At 37.7% G+C, this 20,038-nt stretch overlaps 1 protein-coding gene across 3 annotated transcripts in view; it reads right to left on the reverse strand.

The window, feature by feature from the left end:
• Positions 1-1,016: 1,016 nt before the first annotated feature.
• Dscam3 (Down syndrome cell adhesion molecule 3) overlaps positions 1,017-20,038 on the reverse strand; it is a 185,037-nt gene continuing 166,015 nt past the window's right edge. The window contains exons 9-39 of one of the 3 annotated variants that reach the window (XM_076121587.1): positions 18,898-19,144; positions 18,466-18,619; positions 17,935-18,086; positions 17,691-17,781; positions 16,810-16,976; positions 16,236-16,381; positions 15,885-16,020; positions 13,780-13,899; positions 13,140-13,313; positions 12,674-12,818; positions 12,122-12,270; positions 10,898-11,114; positions 10,448-10,593; positions 9,880-10,048; positions 9,557-9,705; positions 9,152-9,298; positions 8,569-8,721; positions 8,115-8,244; positions 7,607-7,779; positions 6,972-7,151; positions 6,521-6,709; positions 6,049-6,237; positions 5,665-5,810; positions 5,244-5,385; positions 4,745-4,895; positions 4,178-4,329; positions 3,610-3,753; positions 3,116-3,238; positions 2,840-2,906; positions 2,017-2,094; positions 1,017-1,924 (exon numbers count right to left, since the gene is read on the reverse strand). In XM_076121587.1, coding sequence (XP_075977702.1) covers positions 1,873-1,924; positions 2,017-2,094; positions 2,840-2,906; positions 3,116-3,238; positions 3,610-3,753; positions 4,178-4,329; positions 4,745-4,895; positions 5,244-5,385; positions 5,665-5,810; positions 6,049-6,237; positions 6,521-6,709; positions 6,972-7,151; positions 7,607-7,779; positions 8,115-8,244; positions 8,569-8,721; positions 9,152-9,298; positions 9,557-9,705; positions 9,880-10,048; positions 10,448-10,593; positions 10,898-11,114; positions 12,122-12,270; positions 12,674-12,818; positions 13,140-13,313; positions 13,780-13,899; positions 15,885-16,020; positions 16,236-16,381; positions 16,810-16,976; positions 17,691-17,781; positions 17,935-18,086; positions 18,466-18,619; positions 18,898-19,144 — 4,578 coding nt within the window. In that variant the 3' untranslated portion in view covers positions 1,017-1,872. Of the gene's footprint in view, positions 1,925-2,016; positions 2,095-2,828; positions 2,907-3,115; positions 3,269-3,609; positions 3,754-4,177; positions 4,330-4,744; positions 4,896-5,243; positions 5,386-5,664; positions 5,811-6,048; positions 6,238-6,520; positions 6,710-6,971; positions 7,152-7,606; positions 7,780-8,114; positions 8,245-8,568; positions 8,722-9,151; positions 9,299-9,556; positions 9,706-9,879; positions 10,049-10,447; positions 10,594-10,897; positions 11,115-12,121; positions 12,271-12,673; positions 12,819-13,139; positions 13,314-13,779; positions 13,900-15,884; positions 16,021-16,235; positions 16,382-16,809; positions 16,977-17,690; positions 17,782-17,934; positions 18,087-18,465; positions 18,620-18,897; positions 19,145-20,038 lie in introns of all 3 variants that reach the window. The other 2 variants (XM_076121579.1, XR_012959712.1) reach the window with 2 other exon arrangements.

Raw genomic sequence — 20,038 nt, forward strand, 5'->3', positions numbered from 1 at the left:
GAAAGTGAGAAAATTGTTAATTTAAAGTGATTAATATTAAAAGTTTACTATCATTTATTATAGCAAGTGCCTAGTGTAGCTACATAAAACTCATTTGAGTCAATAAAAGGTACATTCAGAAGGAAAAAATGAATTGGTGCAAAATTTGTGAATCATTTGTACCTACTTGGCCTAGTGCCTCGTTGAAGTGTGAACAATAATTACTATGCTGACACTCTATCCAGACACATTTTTTCTTTTTAGTTGTTCGGAGTCAGAAAAGGACTGCGCATAAAATTAAAATAAGCTAGCTAAGAACGGTGGGAAATGTGAGAGCTATGGAAGTTCGTTCAAAGGTTCACAGGTGGCGCTGAACGAAATTTTTATAGGACGAAAACTGCCAAATTAATTAAGCTGGATTATACTATTATCAAACAATAAGATACATATTTTTTTGCTCTCGATATCCAATAGTTACTGAGTAACTTGGTGAAATGAAGGATGTTTTGCGTAAAAAATATAATTAGTCCATTCAAAAAAGCAAGTATAGAGTGCGTGAGCGGGATCCTAAGCAATTTCTTCAGAAATTGATTCAGGATGCTTAGAGAATAAACATATTAAAAATACCCGCCCCTAGGGAGGGCGCCGGAGTGGGGGGAGGGGGTTAAAGTTCCCAATTTTTAGTTTTTCACTAATATCTTTAACATTATTAATTTCGGGACGTTATGTCAGCAGTGAGAGTGGGCTCTATCGATTCTAGCTCCTTGAGCAGAGCTTCTCATTTTCAGTACCTAAATAACTGTTATCAAATAAATAGGTAGCTACGTACCTATAATATATGTTATTAAAATAATGACTGGTACCTATTTAATCTTTTTTTAAATGTTTTTATTTGCCGTTATCGTAATTGCCTAGGAGGACATCACCTTACCTATACTTAAGTAGGTGCGAACCTTTTATTAAGTCTGCTGTCTGATTGTTTTCCATGCACTAATACCGAATTAAAGATTCTCAATAAAAATAAAACTTCATACCACAACACACATCTTTATTTCTTTCCTCCGCACTAATATCAATAATTTTATTATTACACAACATGTATATAGAAAGATTTTTATACAATAGTGTATAATTAATACCTATTTAACTATATTAATCAACAATATAGTAAAAAGAATTACGAATTACTTATATACTGGCAGTCTATTTTAATGATATGTATCTTTTGCAGTTTGGAACAGCCGTTTAACATTACTTAGTGCCTAACATACTTTAGTTAATTACTTTAAAACGTATTTTATGTACTAAAAATATATTGTGTGCATCTCGGCTTACACGCTTTGCGCAATCGATACTAAGCCAGATGGACACACCATACTTTTACGGTTCAAATTTGCTGTGAGATCTTTATAAGCAAATAATTGCGATTTTACTTTCTATCACGGACAGCATATTCTCCATACACTCATCTTATTAATTTCTATGAATCTCACAGCAAACGGTCAAGTAGTAAGTAAGTAATTTTACAATTAACATCTGCTAATATTTACAATTCATTAGATACCATTTATAAATCTAAACTGTCATGGATCAACAGCATTTAAATAAATCACATTATTATAAATAATTTATTTAACAATTTTTAACATTAAGTAAATGGGGAGTCACAAGCGTGACATAATCACATTTATAAATTAAGCCCTTTTTACAAACAATTGACCGCAAACGATCCGTTTTGTTTTCTTCTAATAAAGTATTAGAGTTACTTGAAACTTGCTTAAGTCGCATAGGTATAGAAAAATGTCTTTTATATTTATACATTATGTCTTTTTCACTTTATTTACTCGTGATTGGACTTTTTTCAATTAGAAAATAGTATTAAAACATTTAATGCTACACATGGATTGTACATTCACGACGTTCTTGTTCTTTTCTTTGTTGATATCTGGGGAAGAAAGGAAAAGTAATAAATATTTAGACCACAAATAGTTTATTATTGTTTACAGTTAGATGAAATAGTTTCAGGCGATCCCTTACTTGTCAATTAAAGAAGATATATCAGCGGGGACCGGGGCGAAGCTCCCCGAGAGGCCGTCGCTCCCGTTCGGGCCTCCGCTGTCCAAGGAACATAGCAGAATTAATTAGTATGGTGTGCGTTTGTATTTTACTTAAACCTATTATCAAATTTCATAGCAAAGCTGGTTTTGAACAAGCCTTGTGTTGGATAATTTACTAAACTAAGTATAATAAAATAATATTTTTTATAAAAATCTAATAACAATCACTATTAAAACTCGGTTATTCACTTTATAAAATTAAATAATACGTTCAACTACTTAGAAATTATCCAATTAAGTACTAACAAAAACAAAATAACTACTTCTAAGATGGTCTATGACACTTTAATTTCTAGAGTGCTTTCTATTTTATATTAGAAAACTCGAGTACTATTCAGTAAAAATCATGATTGTGATGTGTTATTAGTCATCATGAGTTAAAACAAAAAGTGGGAAAAAATCACAATGAGAATTGGGCAAAATATTTCTATAAGGAGTTTACTCTCATGTGGGCCATCGAATGATCATGATCATTAAACCTGAGGTCGTTAGACTGGATTTTTAATACCTAAGTATGCTTTAGTGCAGCGGGGTAAATAAGGTTTATTTTTAATATTACGTTTCTTAACTCTTTATGTCCCTTTATTATTATTTCAGGAAATTACCTAAACATGCACGATCATGACAATACTTGAATAGTACGAGATTCCTAATAAGTGCGTTTCTAGGGTGGAGGCTTGTGAGCGTGGTGGCTCGTGGTGGCTCGTGGTGAGGAGTGAGCGGGGGAGGTACCTGAGTTCTACCTGCTGGTCGTGCGGGCGCTGCGTCTGCCGCTGCCGTACGCGCTGCCACACGGCGATGTCCCTGAACCTACACCAACGAAATACCGTTCTTAACATATTTTTTTTCATACGAAGAATAGCGATAAATTCGATTTCAAAGATTTCCTTCAATTTTGTCAAATGATCACTATTTTAGCTTGGTATAATTGAAAGTTTCTTGTTTTCTTTGTTATCAAAATCGGGCGTGTAGACAGTCTTGGTTTATACCCTAAAGATACTTTAGTTAGTAATACTAACCTTTTGTTGTAGTGTTAGCAGCACTATCGCTGTTATCATCAGAATCAGTGTGCGTGTCCCGCCAGTTGTTGGAGCCGGGGCCGGCGCTGGCGCAGGCTGCCCGCATCCGGTGCCGCGCCTCCACTGTCGAGCATTTAGACAGGCTCGATTCATCTGTCGGGCCAAATGCAAACATCGGACCAAGCGACTGCTTGGTGTAAGTAATACTAATCTTTGATTCTTTGGCCAATTGTACGCGACATCTGAACGTTATAATTTTGAAACCAAGACGAAAGTTCGGAATACTTTTTTGATTTTAGTGAAATGTATTTTGTATTTCACAATAATACATCATGAATCGACTATGTAATGTATGTACCGATATGTCACAAGACTAATTATTTTTGACAGATAAATAATGGTTCCCGCCAAAATTCAAAATAATTTTTCAACAAAATATAAATTGTATTGGATTTGTGAAAAAGATGAATTAGCTCATTTGTAAAGATAGTAACCGTATCGATAGTGATCGCAGGCACGATGTCGGCGACGATGCGGGGGCGCAGCGTCGTCGTCGCGGCGAGCTAGCGTGCGGAACTGCAGCGAGTGCGCTGCTGACACGCCGAATGTTGCGTATGGACTTATCTCGTACAACTCGGCTGTGAAAACAGCAGTAAACATTGATTAAGTTACACGTAATCAGTAAATATGTATTAATTAAATGTTTTAAATAAAAGAGGATTGATCTAAGTTCCCTTACGCACTAGCGGTTAACCGCGGGAACGGCATGCCGCACTGTTACAGTTTAGTATGCAGCCACGTAAAAATTCATGGCGGTTAAGTGTGTAATGCTATGACAAGGTGGTTGCATAGGAAACTGTAAAACGGTTAGCCGCGCGGCTAATCGCTATTGCGTAAGCAGGCTTAGAGTTAACAATTTAATACAAAGATGTTCTATTAAATGGCAGTGTAGGATTTTCTAGGAAAGATAGGACTGGTTACGGTCCATAATAATTGAACTTTTTATTGTTGAGACAGCTCCCGCTCTAAGGACTGAAAATTTCCAACCTCCTTTGCCCCTACCTGAAGAGTCGTCATTAGACTTTTCATTGCCGTTGATAGAAGAGGACGAGTATAGTTTCTGTCCCTCTCTGAGCTTTTCCCTCTCAGCTTCGTTGCTTTCGCTCAGTTTTCTGTCATCTCTCATGTAGTGGTCACTTGATATGCAGAAGAATCTGAAAGATAGTGAAATATATTGATTAATACTGTTCCTTTTGTCGACGTGATTGTGAACGCCTATTTTTGTGGTCTGAAGTTCGGACTTTAGCTTATCTTTTGTTCTTGCTATTTTAATTTCAGTATCATACATTTTTATATTTCTTTGGATACTAAAGATAGGGTAAGGTCACAAAATTGCGATGTGTCGACGCATCGCTAACATTTTATTCTTGTGATGCGTCGTCGCGACTCAGTGTTGTGGCCTCCCCCTTATTTCGAATCTTTTTCATAGAGGTGTCTTTTTCATCATATTCAAATTCGAAAGGAATGTTAACGTCGAATGAGCTCCCATTCGAAACGAGACGAACCATATATTGCGGCACGGAATCGCCTTTCTTTCTTTCAATACAGTTTAGAGAGGCAGGTACTTACTTCTTCTTGCCATGCACAAGACACACTATAGCCGCTAGTGTAACGACGATGACGACGCCACTCGCGACACACGACACGAGCACTGTCCGTAGTGATGCTGGACGTGACCCCCCTGATAGTGGGGATGATGGCTTCATTGGAGGAATACGACCTAAAAGCAGAATATTGAGTCCTTACAGTAGGATAGTTAAATACCAGTCAAATGGGTGCCTAATAGGTATATACCTAATAATGTGTCAGTATATAGAGGTAATAAATAAAGGTACTTCAATATCATTTACGCAAAAAATAGGCACAACTTGAGCATTTACCAGTACAAATTTAATAATTTATCGGTAACCCAGTCGACTACCCTATTATCCCGGTATTCAAAATTAAAAAAGTACCGTATAAATATTGATTAAACTCGTAAAGACTACTTTCGCGTAGAATGAAGAAAGCGTAGGAGATTAAACTCAAAGGACTTTTACTCTATTATATACATTTAAGTTTGTCTTACCTCCTGCCAAAGTGTGTGTATCAGCTCTGAAGGTGACCCGTTCTACTCCGGCGTCACTGTACGCTTCCACACACAACTCGTACCATGTGGCCGGCGTCAGCTCGCTCACCACGTGGCTTGCTGAACTAAGTCCATCGCCCACCTGATAACATGAATTGTAGATAAAATTGTGTGCTTAAGCATCGTTTGAGTTCTAATCCTCCAAAGCTGTAAAAAGATAAACTTTGTAAAAGTGCGCTATTTTAAAATAGGTGAAATAAAAACCACTTGGAAGTAGACATTTGAAGTGTCCGATAGTCAGAGTTTATCGCTTTTTGAGGAATGCAACTTATGTCATGATAAATTACTGTTGATGTCTGTCAAACAATATACATATTGATTTTAATGATTTATTCAAATGCTCAGTTGTTGGTCATGTTACCTTTATCCAATGTTCAGAGCCCGCTCTCCGATACGATACTCTGAATCCAAGTATGGGACAGCCGCCGTCTCTCCACGCGTAGAAGTTAATCTTTATTGCCGTGGAGTTCATGTGCACGTGGTCTTCTGGTTTCGGAGGCTTTGGACCTGAAAACGACCAATGAAAACCCTAAATTAATTATAAAGGTTTGCCAGGATTTTGCGCTTTAAAAATGCTTTTCTTATAAGGTAAGCAAAGCGGGTCTTACAAATAGAATTTTGTTTGTTTCATAATTTTGGGAATTCATCTTATTACATTTAGATCATTATCATCTTGCAATATGGCGTTATATTCAATTTGTACTATTTCTATTTCGACTCCTAAATTCGAGAATGATCCACTTACGTCCTCCTCTCGTAGTAGCAGTAAGCACTTCACTAGGTGGTCCTATAGAGATCTTGTTCCGTGCTTGTATCTTGGCATTGTACGTGGACCCACACTTGAGCATGTCCATCACGTAGTTCGTGATTTCAGGAGACAGTTCTACTGTGTGCCAGTCGGTCTCTGACGCTTGTTTGTAGTGGAGGAGGTAGCCTGTTGAAGAAAATAAAATATAACATTAATATTAGTTAATCTTGTATTGTAACAAGCAAAGAACAAGTCGATAATTCTATAAACAGTTCTTAAAATGAAGAAATGTCCTCAATCCTTTCTTAGCTAGCAAGGTGGACTCAAATCTTAACTCTTGCTCCCTTTTGGGAGGGTTTCCTTGCCCAGTAATGGAACAATGGCTTTTAGTTACTTAAACAAGACGAGTATAGGCTAAGTGCAAATAAATGAATGAAATAAGGAATGTTGCGTTATTGTAATGTCATACCTAATATAGGCTCTGCAGTGTCTCCAGGTAGCTGCCAATGCAACTTGATGCTGGAAGTCGTTGTGTATTGTAATGATAGCGCAGGCGCCGCGGGAGGCAGGATAGCTACCACCACATACACTATGGAATCTTCACCGATTGTATTGCTGGCTGTGCACGTGAAGTTGCCGGATGATTGTTCGTTTACTTCTGCAATAGAAAAACAAATCATGCTGTAAGAATTGTTAAGCAAAACTTGATTGATTTCTCATCAAAGTTAGTATTCTGTTTTTGGCGTTTTTTATTGAAACTAGTGGCGAATATGCTATTATTTGTAATACTTTGTAAAAGTCAGAGTGAAGGGTAATATTTATCATTAACTCTAAGATAAAGAGTAGTTTTGTTAGTTGCTTTCGTCAGTAGCAATTACTTTTTTTGGAAAGTGAGACAATTAAAATAGTCAGCCACATACCTCGTATATGTAAATGTCCGCTATGTGTGACTTGATAAAACTGATGATGTGTGACGGGCACTCGCGCGTGCTGCCAGCGAGAGCGTGGTGCGGGCGCCCCCACACACGTGCAGGCGAGCAGCGCCGCACGCCCCGCTCCCACTGATACCCAGCGACCGAACGAGGCTATTCGTGCTGGAACTGTACAAAAAACAAACTAATTGAAGAACTGCATTATAACTTTTAAACTTAAGCGTTGCATGTTTAATATATAATAGGATACGGGAATTAACGCGCACGAGCATTTCACCTCGAAATGCGTTTTGGCGCAGGTTGCACTCGCCGTGGTCACAGGTTGACTGAACTCCCGTATCCTATTATGTACTGCATTATTTTTGATAAACCTACGTATTTATTCGTTTTTTTCGTAACGCATTTCTTATTTCCGTAATAAGATAAAGATAGGCGAAGAACTAAGATCCTTTTAAGGTGTAATGTAAACATAGCATTGATCTTACGTGTCAGCATCTTAAATGCTACAAAGTACAGTTAGACTGTACCTAAAGAATATTGGAAGAAAGAAGCGGAAATTTGGATTTTCTAGAAATTTCTTACAGTTTTACTTGCAGTTAACAGTAGAGATATGAGGTACTTACTTCTTGAACTAGGTCCTTGTCCCACCACAAGCGTCGACTCGCCTTCCCCCGACCCTGTGGTGGCTGACACCCAGAACTCGTACAACTGATTCTCCATGAGGTTCCGCACTTGAAACATTAGCTCGTCAGCTTTCTTGTCTGCTGGTACCGTGAAACTGGAGTGCTTGCCTAACCTGAAGGCAAAAAGAACGAGAGTTAAAGTCTAAACTATCATGGTTTGTATACATAATATTAAATTACTAAACGGTAGCTCGATTACCTATCACTATCGACTACTGACCAGCCAACAATCAAGAAATTTTGTATGAAAATATGATCAGCGCCTGTGACGGACGTCGTCGGAACTAATTTTGTAGTACACTTTAAATGTCAAACTTTCGATACTCGACTGCAACGACTATATAGAATACCGCTACTGAGGTGTGTAGAGACGTTCTAAAAAAGACAAAAAAATCTAGCGTTGTAAATCTAACTAGGTTTTAAGAAAGAAAATAATTAATAAGTTTACCTTCCCGCTTCTCTGTAGTAGACCGTGTAATGAGATATAACTCCATTTGGGTGTAGAGGTGGCAGCCAGCTCACAAGCACTGAATCGCTAGAAAACGCCAGAGCTTTGATCTTCTCTGGTGCTGATGGTACTGTACAACACGACGTTGAATTATAAGTGTACATGGGATAAAAACTACAGAAAAAGACAATAGCTGTTTCAAAAAAATTATCGATATTGTGTAATATTATAATGCAACAGGATTTAGATGCATGCATGCAGGATTGAAATAAAAAGGTTATCCTATTAGTTTAACCGACGTTTCGATCGAATTACATCCGCCGCGCCAAGGTAATTTTCAATCGCGTTTAAGACCCTTTGTATTATCATGTTATGTGAACAAATTAAGATATTTTAATCGGTATGTGAATTTATTTTCCTATAAGCGGTTATGTTTAGCAGTTTTTAAACGTACCATCTTCCTCAGTCATACAATAGACCGCTGGACTTCTCTTCCCATCGCCCGCGTTGGTGAAAGCCAGGACTTGAATAGAATAGTTCGTGTATTTTCTTAGAGTGTGAAGGTAAGTGTCGGTTGTAGTCACTCGTTTTATCTCGCCTACATCCACTGAAACAATTGAAAAACATAATATAGATTTGAATACCAGCAAAGATTGTACTGTTAGTTTAAGTCAACCATTCACTTGTAGAACTTACAATGTAGATAGATAAAAAAGACAAAGGAATGGTTTCCCTTCACCTTTGGTTTCGTTTTATGGTTATTACAATTTACATATACATATAGTAGGTAGTACCTATAAGAGTATTAAAACCTAGTAAGTATCTATCGTGAAGTATGGCAATCTGATCAGCGCCTCTAATGTGTTTCGTAATTTCATTTAATTTGATTTGTTTAAACATAATATTATTTGTTTAGATACATTTAAACATTTTGGCAGTGCCCCGCAAAATCGTGCAATTGGATTGACTGCGGTGAGAACTGTCATAGTGCATTTAATTTAAAATAGACATTTTTTTCTGTAATATCCTTTACTCACCATGTTCAGTAGTCAAAGGAGAATAAACAACTTTATATCCTTGTATGAGTCCGCCGTGCTGTCCGATGGGTGGTGGGTTCCAAGACACCTTCATGCTGGAAGACGAGAGCGGGGAGCAGGAGACTCTCGTTGGGGGAGATTCTGGCACTGGAAGTAAAGGTAGACAGTCACATTATTGGAAACGTGTGTTAAGCAAGGGTGTTGGAATAATACTAAATCAAGTTTCAAGCCTGAGGATTGTGCCAGCAAATGTTTATTTGTGGTTAAAACGTCGGTCTGGAAGCTGGTTTTTGAAGGCAAAAGTAAGCACAGATCACAGTTGGGCACTATTAAGTTACTTCATCTTATTGCAGGGCTTATTTTTTGTGATTGCTGATATTTTTTAACTTATAAAATGTTCCCCACCTCCTTCTAAAGTAGTAGCAGACACAGGTGATGATGCTGGTCCGGCGGCTACGCCATTGAACGCTCGCACGCGCACTTCATACCGCGTAAACTTTCTTAGAGCCGACAGACTTAGCTCCGTGGCTGACCATCCATTTACAGTTAAAGTTCTGGAAAGAATAACATTTAAAATATTAACTAAGGTGATAAACTACAACTTCGACAGAAAATATAGAAAACGCGTCAAATTATCACATCGACAGTAACACTGGGCATATGGCATCAACAATATGAAATACTACAAAGTAAAGCGGAATAGTAGCTTGAAGAAATCTTGTTATTACCTGCTAGCATTCCTCATAGTCGGTGAAGCTGGACTGACTTCAGTACATGTAACTGAATACCCAAGCAACTCTCCATGCCATGCATCTCTTGGTGGTGGTCGCCAGGACACGTGGAGCTCTCCCGGCCCTCCGGGAGTTACGTGGACGTTGGTCGGTGCTTCTGATGGAGCTGAGGAACAAAGAAATACCAAATGTATTTTTTTTTGTTTTTTAAAAAGACAGCTGCCGCACTAAGAATTGCTCGTGTCGCGGGGACTTTTACAAATATACAAACAACGGACACAAATTACAATCAGACCCGAAACAATTTATTTGTGGATTGTACAAATAATTGTTTCGTGTGGGAATTAAAACCATGACCTCCCGATGCAATGGTAACGGCGCGACGACATAAACCACTGCGCCACGGAGGCAGTCAAAAGATATTTAATAGTAAACAACTGAATGGTCTAAGAAACAGATGACATCCTGTTGCTCGAAACATAAGCATCTCAAGAAGTGTAAAAAGTATTTGACACGTCATCGGTTTTTTTATTTTAAAGTTAAGTGAAATAAAATGAGGACTTACCTTCTTCTTGGGTCTTGACAACGACAGGGTCTGTATAAGCACTCCTGTCTATCTGGTTGATGGCTGCTATTCGTATCATGTAGGCCGTATGTGGTTTTAGGCTGCTCAGCAGAGCTTCATAGTGGACGTCCCCTTTCTTTGTTAAACTGAAATGGGATGAAACAAAACTCATTCTACTCATTTGAAGATAAAAATTTGGATTGTTCATTTTAGAATTCTGAATTTCTGCCTAATTGTTTAGTGCTTTGGACGGATTGGATTCTTCTGGAGTCACGTTCTGTGTTATAATTAAGATGTAAGATAAGTTTAGTAGCTTCGTGTTATAAAATCAAATCGAAAATGTATAAAAATATCAGTCGTTCTTGCTTTCTGACGGTTTCAATCATACATAAGTGTATGTAAGTGTTCTTTTAAACACTAACTTGAATTAAAAGATAGACTTGTACTCACGTGACATGCGAGTGTGCGATCCCATGGACGGACACATTGAGCGTGACAGCGGCATCCCACTGGTTGACTCGTATCGCTCCCTGCGCGGACAGCGCGCAGTACTGCAGCGTGTAGCCCACCAGCGGACTGTTGCCGTCGAAGCCCTGGCTCCAGGACAGACGGACTGCGCGGCTGAGGATCTCCGTCACGGATAGAGAGTGGGGGGTGTCGGGTTTTTCTAACAACAAAACGATTTTATTAGCAAAACTGTTAAAGCTTCAAAACTGTTAAATATTGTGGTAAGAACATCTACCAAGCTAGTCTTTTCGTCCAGTTATGCTGAAGTTGACTTCCAGTTTCACCGGATACCAGTATTTTACATAAAGTGACTGCCTATTGGACCTCCACAAGACCACAACCCAGTTACCGGGGTTATAACACAATACTCTTTGGCAAGACTGGTTGACAGACTTTCAAGCTTGTGACTACTGTTAACCACTGACAAAGGCAGTTAAGAACATAATAAAGAACTATTAGGCACGTATTTCTTAAGCAATAAGTTTGTTTTTTGTTTTTCAGGTAAAAGAGATAATGAAACAAATTTTTGGTAGGTACCAATAAATAATCTGAGTTCTAATGTCACAAGATTAAAGTTAAAGTATAACACGCGAAAGTAAAACATTTACCTTTTACAGAACTCTTGAAGAGACATTACAATTGTAAGACATGTTCCTTGCATAATTAAATACCGCACTTAAAGAAATTAGCGTCACAGAATCCTACTCTCGACCGAGATGATATTTGGTTTGCTAAGCCCTTAGACTTCGTGAATATTTTAAATGTCTGTATGTAGCTTCAAACATTAAGGAGTGGTTTTAAATGAAAATTCTCCTTATACTGCTACTTTATGTTTTCAATAGACAACTGAATTGACGCCTAGCTTGATTGTTTTATGTTCCAAAATAAGCGCTGCTTTAAAAATAATTTATTCCAAAAATAAACTGTTATTTGAGAGGGTACGTCAAAATTAACTACTGTTAATATAAATATAGATATACAAAACCAATCAGCGGGTAAGGGGGCGTCCATAAATTACGTGAGTATTTTTTTTTTAATTCAACGTAAGATCAGACGAGATTTCACTCGGCCCCCTCTTTCCCTTAAACACTTTACGTTTATTTGTGGAATAGTAAATAATCATTGACAAAAATCGAGCTTTTCAGTACATTTCTGTATTGGTCTTACCTTGGACGGAAAGATAAATATAATGGTCGCTGTGTCCGTACGCGTTGACAGCCTGGCATTTGTACACGCCCGAGTCTTGGCGGTCCGCACGGCTGATGTACAGCTGAGACCTTAAACCACTATCAGTCTTTGCTTCGGAGATGCTTAACCTGTAAGATAGAACCAAGTAGTTAAATGCCGTGAGCATCGGTGTCTACGAACGTCATTGAAAATAGCTCGTTTCTCTACTGGTATCGGCTACCGACAACAGGCTAGTCATCGAGAAATTTTGTATGAAAATCTGATCAGCGCCTCTAACGGTCGTCGCGTCGTAGTAACTATTTTGGCAGTACATTTTAAATGTCAAACCTTCGATACTCGACAGTACCCACTGCAGAGAATCGCGTTACAGTACATTGCTGTTTGACGTAACGTGTTAATCAATGTAGTAGGAGATGACGAGGTGTAACCTCGCGCGCAGCCTCGAGAAGATTGTCGTGTTCTATATATGTATATTAAAATTTGTTATTAGTTCGTACTTTTCATGCACAATCATGTGTACGATTTTCTTACCTATAAGTATTAAGATCTAAGTGATTCATGTTGTGTGCCCACGTGACTCTGATGGGGCTGTCGCCGCGCACGTCGCACACTAGCGTCGCAGGCGCGTCGCGGCGCGCTGTCATGTTGTGTGACGTCAACTCAAACCGGGCAGGCTCTGTTAATAACAAGACAAAAATCATTAACCGTAGTAAAATAGCATTCTAAAAACTAACTGATAGATTAGGACATAGATTATAGTACAATATTTTCAACCAAAACTTCGAGAATCTCTGAAATGTATATTATATAGGTAATTTAAAATGTTGAGTTAGTAAAGTCCCCCCCGCACTTGGCCAGCATGGTGGACTCATGGCTTAGCTCTTCATTCTAGATGGGATCCCTTGCCAAGCAGTGGGACATTGACGGGTTACATTTATTTATTAGTGTCGTCAAAAGTAGTCGTTAAAATAATTATATATTTATTGTAGTTTCATACCATTGACAGCCACGAAAATTGTTTTGGTGAGTGCAGATCCCACACCATTCTCAGATTTGCACATGTAGTTCCCTTCATCATAGGGAAGTGCTGACTCAATCCACAGAGTTCCATTGGACAGGAATTGGAATCTTCCACCTAGGTTTACTAGAGGCACGTAGTCTGTTGATGACCCTGCATAAACGCGAAAGAAAACAAGTTTACAAAAAATTATAAAACCGGCAATTAAAATACTTTTGTTGTATGAGATCCATTTTTTTTAGAGTTTTGAGTATTTTTTGTTTAAGCGGCAACAAAATCCTATCCAACCTGATTCTTGAGATACAACCCGGTGACAGTCAGGCAGACAGACAGATCACGAAGTTTCAGTAATAGGGTACCGTTTTTACCCTTTGGATACGGAACCCTAAAATATTGCAATGTCTGACTCCACGTTGCCATGATGATGTAAGCTTTATCAACATTAATTTACCTGTGCTTTTATTTGTAAGATATTAAAACCTGATAATTATATTCGACTTACTGAGCTTATTAAAATCGGTTCAAGCTTTTAATTCACCTAGGATTGTATAGACGTTATTTAAATTTGATTGTAACCAAACCCAAAAAACAGTGGCAAATTACTGGTTCAATTACTAACCTCTTTGTTTCAACCAAGTAACTTGAGGACTTGGTGAACCTGTAGTCTGACAGTGTAGTGCCAAAGCTTCTCCAGCCAGAACTGCTTCGTCCTTAGGTTCCACTACCCATTTGGGTGAGACTGCAGCGTGCAAGCAAGTGGAGAACGGTTATTTCTGTATCGAATACATGTTTGTTAATTACTTTTGGTACAAATGTGTGATTGAGCAATAGAGTGTTAGAGCTCTATATAAAGACGTCGTAAAATTTAATGTAAGCATAGTCCTGTAAATTTTAATTATAATTAAATAAGTCCCAATTTTGGTTCATTTGTATCTCGAATGATGACACCAAGACAGGCTCCAAAACTTTCAAACATTTTAAAAAGAATGTTATCCGTTCTAGGTTTTCACAATTTTAACAATGTTTTACCTTATAACTCGGCAGCAAAACATCGCTACAAAAATAAAGTCCTTTTTATTATTATCGTTCACTTGTATCCCAGTTGTGAGCTTATTTAAAAATATTATTAAAACAAAACATTGCAATCGAGATAGTTTCATTTTGAAACTTATTTTTATCATCCAAGTTTTCCACAATCTTAACAATATTTTACCTTTTACGTCGGCAGCAAAAACATCGCTATAAAAATAAAGTGCTACTCTAGTTAAAAATATGAGAAGTTGCCCGTTGTTTCTTGTTAAAATATTGTCGTCTGGTCCCATTACCACGGTTATATTGCCATTTTGTCGTTATACCTCATACCTCCTATGGATATCAGGCAATTTCGGAGATAGAACAATGCCAAAACCTTTTTCTTAATCTATATTTACAATATTAAACAGTTCTGGTAAGACAATCACATCATAGAATAATGAATAAATGCTTAACTTCAATATTCTTAAACGATTCACGGAATAAAAGTCTTATAAACAAAATTTACCGTTTCGTAAGCCATCTGAAATCCGACGCTGAGCAAAACAAAAATGTTCAACCATTTATACATTTGTGACAAAAAATATTTGCTGTTGAAATTAAATGTGCGCTGTGAATAAAGTGCTCATAAAAAGTGCATTTATTTCCAATGACATGCATTCAAATTGCGCGATATGAATGCAAAACTCGGTAAAATGAAATTTGAACGCATTAATTTTTCCATTAAACAAAATCGTAACTTTTTTCGACGAGTTTGACTTTAATAACCGCAATGTGAATAGCCATTGTTTCGACACTTTTTATGGTAACAAATCTACTGAAAATACACAATGTTATTGTAGTTTAGTGATCCTGCAAAGGAATCAGCTCATAATAGACAAAATAATGACAATTCAGTGCACGGTGCAAGCGTGATTAGCCTCAGTGATGATGGAAGCGCGGTTGTGGGCAAATAGCTATTGTATTCGTTTGTATCGTACTTGGTATTATACAATATTTTAATCCACACGTTCTTTCTCTCTTACATTTTAATAATTTGTTCTACATAAATTGCAATTTTTGACGTGCTGCTAAACTCGTTAACATAAACTTCACAGCAGACAACACAAAAAATTGTTAAGACTATAAATCAGTCACATTTTAATCGTGGCTGACTTTGATAATTTAACTTTCAGATTTTCTTCGGAAGCTAAAGTTACCGAAATTTGAGGTAAGTTAGGAATTTCTTTAAATACAATTTGAATACGGACTTCATTTTTCATTTATTAGAGGGAAATGCGAAGCGTGGAATATTTATTTGGTCTCGTTTCAGAAATATTGGGTAGATGAGCAGTGGGATTCATTTGCTGGGTAGCAAAAGTTTTGCATTATTCATATTAATGGTTGTTGTACGAAGTTAGAAATATATTGAAAGAAAGAAAGATTATTCATCCATTGAAATATGGCATTATGGCTTTAAAAGATAACATAATAAGATAAGACAAATAGGGAATGATGTAGCGCAGAGTTAAGTCTAATTCTAATGAGCAGAATTTACTGTGCTACCATCCACCTGGTCACTTAAGACTACAGTGGATATCTCTTTGATGTAGTCGTTTGAGAGATGGCCTGCCCTCCCTCCCCGCGCTTCCCCATCAGTTTCATATTCATGACAGTGCTCTGGTGCTTGGTGCATATTGACATGGCGGTTACCTTTCACCACCAGTTCGGCGGTATAGTTAACCTTGGCCGCGGTATTCGAGGCCACGCAAGTGTACAGCCCGCTGTGTCGGGCCGACACCTCTTTGAATACGAGATTGCTGAAAAAATCAGCACCTCGCTCTTCCACCTATATACAACCAGGCCGTGTTGAGGATATTTTTTATGTTATTATTTATATCCTGAAGATTTTAGACTTGATTCTTGAAGAAACTGAACGTAAGATCTGCTAAACATTTTTAAATTTTTCGTCAATCATCAATAAAAAAGTTTCATCAATTTGTCAGTGTTCAAGAATCATTTCCTCAATCTCAGATAATACATAGTAAAGTTAGTGTAACTGACCTGTAAGCTAGAAGGAATGGGTGCGTTGTCCTTCAGCCAAGTGAAGTGTACGGGCATGTCTCCGGAGGTGACGCTGCAGCTGACCTGAGCCCGCTTGCCTTCTTGCAAGTTAGCGGAGAAGGAAAACGGCTCGATTTCTGGTGGATCTAAGTGAAGAAAAAACGACCAGGTTTTATTTTGACTAAGAATTTTATGGCATTGAATTTGTGAATTATTTATATTTGGAATAAAATGTATTGTTCTTTTTAAAAAAAACTATTCGTTAATAATAAACCACTAATTTTGGCAAGAACATGGTAGATAAAAGGTTCTATGATGATTATCAAAATATTCGAAATAGTATCAAAACAGAAACGAAATAAAGCAGTTTATTATAGAACGAAAAATATTAAAATAAAAACAAAATATAAAAAATTGAGAAAAGAACATAGAAAGCATATAACATGCGGAGCGAAGTCGCGCTTCATTTCGTTGATTTCTACAACAACATTCGCAGACGAAACAAACATCTAACTTCAAACTTTATCTTTACTATAAAAAATACATCTTTTCAATAAAAAAAATCTTCACTCACTGCTAACAACAAGCTGTAATTCCCTCCTGGCTATTTCTCCATGGGGCCCCATAACAGCGCAGGTGTAGGCCCCCGCATGGGACGGCTCGACCCGGGACACGCGCAGGGCCCCATCGATACTGTTGTCCCATTCAATGGGATTACCGTCACGTTCCCATTTCACTGAACTGAAAGGTAAGGGAAAGTTTAGATAACTACGAAAGCAGCTTTTTTCCGTTATTGTGGGTATTTCGAAAATTTCACGACACCGGGTACCTATTTTTTTATTAGCTCTTTATGTGTCCCACTGATGGGCAAAGGCCTATAAAGGCCTGAGTACCTACTTAAAGAAAATTATTTTAGTTCGCGTGTAGTATAATACGTTTTTTTTATTATAAACTGCTGACTGTTATAATAATATGTATTTCCAAACCAATTGGGTACTTCAAGTTCAATTTACATCTTTAATAAGTGCTTGTCGTTTGAATACCAAACATGCTACTTTCTCTAATGTAAATTATTCTTGGGCCAAAATAAAACACATTCGGGAGTTATATTTCGGGATCATAAAATTATAGAAACTCGCTCCCATAAATCTAATTTAGTAATTAACCTATTTAAGACAAATCTCATTCAGTGCGATTAGATTAAATTCGGATGCCGGGAGGCACGATTTATCAAATCAAAACATCCCGTAAAATTGAATTTCTTCCATAGACGGTTTCTATAGAGGGTGAAAATATTGCCATCAACTCACATTTGGAAGCAAATGGTATTAATAATTATGTAGATAATAATATAGATTTATTTTTACAAGCACTAGTCCCAAAATCCATGTTATGACGACACACTGCCGACTTGACATACTAGTGATGATAATAAACAGTTTGAATGATACTCACCTAATGGGATAGCCAGAATAAGGACAATAAAGAACCAGCTCTCGACCTGATACGGCCCTTATAGGTCCAATGGATCTTACGTAAGGCGGGCCTGCAAAAATGCACTTATTTAAAAACCTATCAAGTTATAATATGGTTCAGAAGCAAGTCTCATAGTTTAGCATCTAAACTATGACAGGCGGTCAAGTCTTTCCTTTTTTCATTGAAGAAAACCTCCAATCAAGATAAATGTATATGTAATTACCGTAAATATTGAGTCTGGATGTATGTGACACTTCTCCCAATGAGTTGGCAGCTCTGCAAGTATACAGGCCACCGTCTTCCGATCTCACGGCTGAGATGTTCAGGTAACTGACGACGTCGTTGGTCTTTGTCGCGAATTGTTCCACGCTGTATCTGTCCCCAAAGAACAGGTCATATGACAGCTTTACAAAAATTCCACATAACTTTAGAATTAACGTACGTAATAAACTAAAGAATTAACTCTTTTAACCTCCCACTACTTGTTCACATAATAGTACAATGTAACGGGTCTTAAACGCGATTGATAATTATTAGGATACCTCATTTGTTTAGTTCGTGACCACAGTTGATGTGATTTGATTGAAACGTTGGGTATACATAATTAAATAAGGTAAGTAACCTATTCTTTAATTTTCAATCGCGTTCAGCATTATAATATTATGTAGTCTTAAGAAAGTAAACAACATTAAAAGTATTAAAAGTATTGAGCCTGTTTTGAGGGTTATGTGTGTTATATAAGAAAGTATTTCACCTGTGTCCTCTCGCCATGGTATTCAAAGGCTGTCCATCCAACATCCAAGTGAAGTGAGGAGGGGGAGATCCAGCCGCTGAACATTTGAGGGTTACCACTTGACCAGCTCTCAAGACTTGTTCTATGAAGGTGTATTGGAGTTCTGGCGCTGTATCTAGAAAGAGAGATAAAAATTATGTAAGGGGAGGTTGGAATTTTGTTTCAACATGGTTGCTGCAGTCGAAAAATACGACTTTAAAATATTTTTTTATGTAGATACCTATTTTATTTAATACGGTGTTATTGGTGGAATTATGCATAAAAAAGAAGGTGAGGTTGGAGACATTGGCATGTCTGAGTATTAAAAGCTTCTTTGGACTCGATAGAGGCCAGATTTGTTTTGAATATATTTTTTTAAATGTTACTTGATAAATAATTAGGTTTGATCCTTACCTCCTAACCTCAGCTCCGCGCTGGCTTGCGCCGAATCCCTCTCATTCCTGGCCATGCATTGATAAACTCCTTTATCAGCTCTATGTACTGAGGATATCACGAGCTGTTCCCCATTGTTCTGAACCCTGACTCTTCCACCAGCTACACCAGCTCCTAGTGGGATGCCGTTGTGAAGCCATTCCAGGCGTGGTGCTGGCCAGCCGCCCCATGTGCAGTTGATGATGGCTGTGCCTCCACTGTTCACTACCTATGGAAAAAAAACCTTCATTCATATGTTCGCTAATTTCAAGTGCACTAAATTAGTAGTACCTATACATCGATTAACAAATAATCTTGTTACCAGAGGTTATGCAGAGATAGCCGAGTGCTATAAGTTGGCATCTCCCACGCAAGTGGACGACGGTTCGGACCCGCAGCAAAACACCAATAACTTTTCGAAGTTATGTGTGTACTAGAAATTATTATCACTTGCTTTAACGGTGAATGCCCATGCCTAAAATGTGTATAATACGTTTGAAGGCTTGCAAAGTCCCCAACCCGCATTTGAAATCAATTTTCAAGATCGAGTCCACTTGAACTAAATACCTGGATGCTAACATTCAGGTATTTAGTTCTTGCTTATAGCAAAGTAAATTATGTTTTTAGTCCCTGAGGATATCATAATAGCCCTTGTTAACTCAAAGAAAGATGGATTTGATTACGTTCATTAGATAATGAATGACCAGGTTGATACCAGCAGATTATTCACAGCAATAGGTCACGAAGCTCCAAATCCGTTTCCGATAGCAATAAAACCACAGCGGGGTGACAGTGACAAAAACTTCTAGCGTGCACCGAACATGGACAAAACGGTCGGTTAAAACTTAAAACAGTGGTTCGTCACTAGGGTTGCCAGATGACTAGGATTTCCAGGATTGTCCCGGAATTTTGGGTGCTGTCTCATGTCCAGTCATTTTACTTGGCTGTCCCAGAATTAGAAAATACTAGTTTTTACGAAGTTGCGATACTATGTCTACAAAAGTCAAACTAAAAACCTTTTTTTTTCATAAAATAAATATCAGGTGACACTCACACACGGTCATTTGATTCCAAACGCAGAGCTTGTACTATGGTAACCAAATAACTGATAAACATATTAATA

Source organism: Anticarsia gemmatalis, chromosome 1, assembly GCF_050436995.1.
Source record: "Anticarsia gemmatalis isolate Benzon Research Colony breed Stoneville strain chromosome 1, ilAntGemm2 primary, whole genome shotgun sequence".
Classification (NCBI taxonomy): Eukaryota; Metazoa; Arthropoda; class Insecta; order Lepidoptera; family Erebidae; genus Anticarsia; species Anticarsia gemmatalis.